The sequence below is a fragment of the Stegastes partitus genome, unplaced genomic scaffold (assembly GCF_000690725.1).
Source record: "Stegastes partitus isolate 25-593 unplaced genomic scaffold, Stegastes_partitus-1.0.2 Scaffold2855, whole genome shotgun sequence".
Classification (NCBI taxonomy): domain Eukaryota; kingdom Metazoa; phylum Chordata; class Actinopteri; family Pomacentridae; genus Stegastes; species Stegastes partitus.
Genome location: NW_007580586.1, coordinates 1,648 through 6,399, shown reverse-complemented (window position 1 = coordinate 6,399; position 4,752 = coordinate 1,648). Strand labels below are relative to the sequence as shown.

The window sequence follows — 4,752 nt, the reverse complement described above, 5'->3', positions numbered from 1 at the left end:
CTGATACCAGGATTCCATGCTAGTTAGTTAGTCTGACCAGCGATACCAGTTAGTTCATGTACCAGTGAGATACCAGTCAGTTAGTTAGTCTGATACCAGGATACCAGTTAGTCTGATACCAGGATACCAGGCTAGTTAGTTAGTCTGACCAGCAATACCAGTTAGTTAGTTCATGTACCAGTGATCATTGATCCTGTTAACAGAATAAGTCAGGATTTGTTGAGCCTGCCTCGTGGTTCAGCTCTCAGGTCAGGCGGTCGACACCGATCACTTGGTGTTTGTGTTTTTCAGAGCGGGCGAAGACGTTCTGGGCCGAGGAGGATGTGGATCAGGTGTTTGAAGGTGTCTATGTGTACCTGGATCATCTGAAGAGGGTCCTGAAGGCCCACACGGCGACAGACAAAGGTTTAGCTCCGCCTCCGTCCAGGTTTTAGCGGCATAGTGTTTCCATGGTGACGCTGGTGTTGTTTTATCAGAGTATGTCCAGGCGCTGAGGCTGCTGGAGTGTCTGGATTGTTCGTCCTCGGTGTGTCCGGCGGACCAGGACCCTTCGGTGGTCCAGGTGGTCATCGGCTCAGGTAAGTTCCGTCTGAAGTGGCGGTGGCAGTGGGCGAGCAACAGTTTCACTGTGTTCTCGTCTGCAGATGAGCTTCTGCCGACTGAGTTCTCCCATTGCAGCCCGACCGCTGATGGAACCGGCAGCTCTTCAGCACCTCCTGCAGGCCGGGAGGAGCTGCTGCCACCACTGCTGCCGGTGCAGCTGCAGTATCAGCTGCACACCTGCTGCAAGGTGAGTTCCCATCCTCTATTGTCATAGCAACACTCCTTCAGTGAATCACGGAGCATGTTTCCCTCCAGGCCTGCCTGCCCAGTTTACCCAGCATGCCTCAGTCCATGCCTCCGTTCTGGGGTCAGAACCCGCTGAAGGTTCCGCTGCTCTGCGGTTTTAAGAGGCTGAGCGCCGTGCCGCTGATGTCGCTGCCTGGAGGGGGCGGGGCCTGTGAGGACGAGGGCGTTGCCTACGACTGGGATGTCATCTACAAAGCACCGTGTGGGCGGAGCCTCCGTAACCATGACGATGTCATGCGTTTCCTGCTGGCAACGGAGAGCTACGATGTCTTGCAGGTCAGCTGTAAAGTACTCTGTTACTGCGGTGAAGGTACTCGAGTACATCAAACCGTCCAGGACCAGAGTACACACACTCTCACACGCTTGTAAATGTTTTTCTGTTTCTCCTTGTCGTCAGTGCTGATGGTTTCATGATGACGTCACTCGTGTTGGTTCTGACTTTAGTCACCTTGTGGATGTTTTCTTGCCTTGACTCGAGGCCCGGCTGTTTCACGTCTTCTGCTCGCTGCAGGTCGACTTCTTCACCTTCAGCGCCGCCGTCCGGTTGGACCCTCCTCCGACGGCGGGCCCTCGGCGCCCGGAGCAGGACCTGAGCCGGGGGGCGGAGCCGACGCCGGTGGAGCTCTGCATCGGAGACGGCGGTGTCCGCCCGGCCGACTTCCGGTACCGGAAGGACCGCTGGCCACATGGCTGCTTTCTGAGCCGCAGCCCGGCACTGTTCGACGCCTGCTGCGACTGTCTGGACGGCTGCAGCAACGCCCGCAGCTGCGCCTGCGTCGCCATGACCAGTGGGGGGCGCCGCTACAGCCACCACAGGCTGCTGGAGCCGGTTCTGACGGGGTGAGGACCAGGTTCAGGGTGTTCATGATCTGATGATGAAGGCGTATTGCTGTGGTAACTCATGGCTGTGTTTCAGGCTGTATGAATGTGGGCCGTGGTGCGGCTGCGACCGGGCTCGCTGTCAGAACCGGCTGGTCCAACGAGGCGTCCGGGTCCGGCTGCAGGTCTTCCAGACTCTGGACCGCGGCTGGGGCGTCCGTTGCCGTGATGACTTGGACCGCGGCACCTTCGTGTGCATCTACGCCGGCGTGGTGCTGCAGCGCGTCCCGAGTCTCGCTGAGCCGCCGCCGCCGAAGCTGACCCGGGCCGACCTGCCGTCGGATGACGAGGTGGAGGTGGTGACGGAGTGGCTGGCGCCGCCGGTGCTGGAGGGGCGGAGCAACCTGCTGGAGACACCGCCGCCCACGTCCCCGCCCACCTCCCCGCCGCTGCACGTCCCGGTGATCCAGAGACACGCCGACACCGCCGCCACGCCCCCGGACCGGGACAAGGTGAGTCTGTCGACCAATCAGGAGCCTGCAGTCGCTGCAGCAGCCAATCAGAGTGGACGGACGATAACAGTCTGATTTTATAGATTCAAACCTTTGCTGGACGTTGTTTCCTGACTTTGAGCTTTAATCCAGTAAATCTAGGATCAGACCAAACACGACTCGGCCCAGAACACCGTTTACACCATCACTGGTTCGGTTTCTTGTGATTATTTAATATTTTGTAAATCTGATGTTGTTCATGTTTTTCTGACGAAGTCTTCACCTCAACCTGTAAATAATGAACCGACTTTGTGTTTCAGACGTTTTTATTGTTTATATTCACACAGTGTTGGGTTCTGCTAGAAAAGCTTTCTGGTGGCTGATTGTCTTGTCAGGTTCAGATGGTGCTGGTGGGAGGAGCAGAGCCCACGTCGCCTTCAGCAGGTAAACAAACAGCACAAACAAACAAACAAACCAGATCTAGTCCAGTGGACGTGTGTTGGGGTTACCAACGTGGATCATCAAGTTTATTTGTCGCTTTCATTCATCTGCAGCTTAAAACTGTAAAATATGTTTGAATAAATTCATTTAAATCTGCAAACGTGACAGAAGAAATGAGAATAAAAACACGTTGAAACCAGTGAAGACGTTCGAACAAGGAACTGAAATGATTGGTTTCTGGGTGTCAGGTGACCAGGACCAGAAGGTTTCCATGGCGACGGTGCTGCAGGTCAGAACGAAGACAAACGTCCAGAAGAGCTTAAAGAGGACGATGGACGACGTCTGTCTGATCGACGCCAGCAGGGAGGGAAACGTGGGCCGCTTCATCAACGTGAGGCAACAAACAAACAAACAAACAAACAGTAACGACGCCCCCAGAGCTGTGCTCTGCAGGGATGTTGAGTCTGAATCAGGTCTGAGTTGAGTTTTCAGTGTCACTCGTACCTCTTCTCCACCAAGAAGCACCAGGTGCTGGTTCCTTGCTGGTGCTGGTTCCAGTGTTTAGTTGGTTCCAATCCAAGAACCTGGTCTCCATCAGCAAGGAGCCCAGTCAGAACCGTACGTCACCGCATACGGAGCCGTTTACCGAACAGCGCTGGCGCCTCACAGAGTCCACACAGGACTCCAGACGGACTTTGGTACCGGTGTGACCCACTTTCTCATCTGGTCGCTCGTTGTCTCAGGAGAAACATCTGACCTGCTGAACATGTTCTTATTGACAGACGCTACAGTTTACGATGTTCCCTGAACGCTCCACATAGCAGGCTGCGCTAGCTGCTGCTGGTGGCCGCGGTGCTCAGACCGGTGTGAGACCAGAGATGACTTTAAACAGATGCAGAAATCACATCAACATGTTTCTATGTTTACTCTGCTGGTCCTGCAGCTGATAGACCACTGATCAGAACATTGATCATCTATTGGTTTTTATTACAGAGAGCATCCAATCAGGAGCATTGATTCACTTTGATTTGTCGTTATTAATGTGATTTCCTGTGTTATGGGACAGAGTCAGACCTGAATGAGCTTCAGCACGACATCAGGGTTAAATATGTGAGGTTTAAGGTTTAACAGCTTTAATGTTCAGCTGTCACTGATCAATAATCAGCTGTCACTGATCAATAACCAGCTGCATTGATCAGGACCATCCATAGTGACCACATGGTGAGCAGGTCTCCAGCAGCTTCCTGTCCTGCATCATCTCCAGCAGCAGCTCTTTAAGGTCACAGTTCTTGATGTTCCTTGTTGTTCTCATGAGAACAAGCTGCTGGCTGAAGCAGGAGGAACCTGATTGGCTCCTTCACTGCAGGAGAGTCACATGATGCGTTAAACGCCTCTTTTAATGAGAGTCTGAAGAAGAAAACCCTGTTAACTAAGAACGCTGATGAACACCTGCTGATGCCTCTGACTGGGTTCAGGTTTAGTTTAGCCAACGACCAAAGAAAGTCTGGATCTGCTGAACCAGCTTCCTGCTTCAGGTCTCTGGGAGGAAACATGGCACATAATCAGCTTTAATCACCTTGAACCTGATTTGCTGAAACATGGACGTGACTTCAGACTTTTCACTTCCTGTTTTCATCAATAATCGGATTTAACTCACCTGACTGACTCTGACCTTTGGCTCCGCCCACAGCACAGCTGCCAGCCCAACCTGTTCGTGCAGAACGTCTTCACGGACTCCCATGACCCCGCCTTCCCCGTCGTGGCCTTCTTCACCAGCAGGTGAGTGGGAGGCGGAGCCAAATTCAGGTGTCCGGCGCTGCTGTTTTCACTGACGGCTGTTTGTGTTTCAGGGCGGTGGCGGCCGGCACCGAGCTCACCTGGGATTACTGTGCTGACACGCCGACGTCCTCGCCACCGCAGCAGCAGGAAGTGCATTGTCTCTGTGGCACCGACGACTGCCGGCGGCGGATCGCCGTCTGGGACAATCTGTGCGACGGTCGAATGGCGGCGGAGGCACAGATGACTCAGACCGATCGGAACAAGTGATTTTTTTTACTGAATTTTGTAATAAAACGTTAAATCAGCTCAGAGATGAGTTCTGGTACCGTGTGTTTATTCACCTTTAACTATACGGCATGTTCACAGGTGACCG

The 4,752-nt window shown here is 53.6% G+C and overlaps 1 protein-coding gene and 1 long non-coding RNA gene across 3 annotated transcripts in view; one reads left to right on the top strand and one right to left on the bottom strand.

The window, feature by feature from the left end:
- setdb2 (SET domain bifurcated histone lysine methyltransferase 2) overlaps positions 1-4,692 on the top strand; it is an 8,575-nt gene extending 3,883 nt beyond the window's left edge. The window contains exons 2-11 of one of the 2 annotated variants that reach the window (XM_008306074.1): positions 292-405; positions 477-578; positions 645-790; positions 859-1,125; positions 1,361-1,689; positions 1,766-2,180; positions 2,555-2,603; positions 2,849-2,991; positions 4,291-4,379; positions 4,451-4,692. In XM_008306074.1, the coding sequence (XP_008304296.1) occupies positions 292-405; positions 477-578; positions 645-790; positions 859-1,125; positions 1,361-1,689; positions 1,766-2,180; positions 2,555-2,603; positions 2,849-2,991; positions 4,291-4,379; positions 4,451-4,646 (1,850 nt within the window). In that variant the 3' untranslated portion in view covers positions 4,647-4,692. Of the gene's footprint in view, positions 1-291; positions 406-476; positions 791-858; positions 1,126-1,360; positions 1,690-1,765; positions 2,181-2,554; positions 2,604-2,848; positions 2,992-4,290; positions 4,380-4,450 lie in introns of both variants that reach the window. The other variant, XM_008306073.1, reaches the window with a different exon arrangement.
- LOC103375753 (uncharacterized) lies at positions 3,896-4,348 on the bottom strand. The gene is made up of 2 exons (XR_521244.1): positions 4,258-4,348; positions 3,896-4,139 (listed from the first exon to the last, which is right to left on the bottom strand). It is a non-coding gene; the product is annotated as an uncharacterized LOC103375753 (long non-coding RNA).
- Positions 4,693-4,752: the final 60 nt, after the last annotated feature.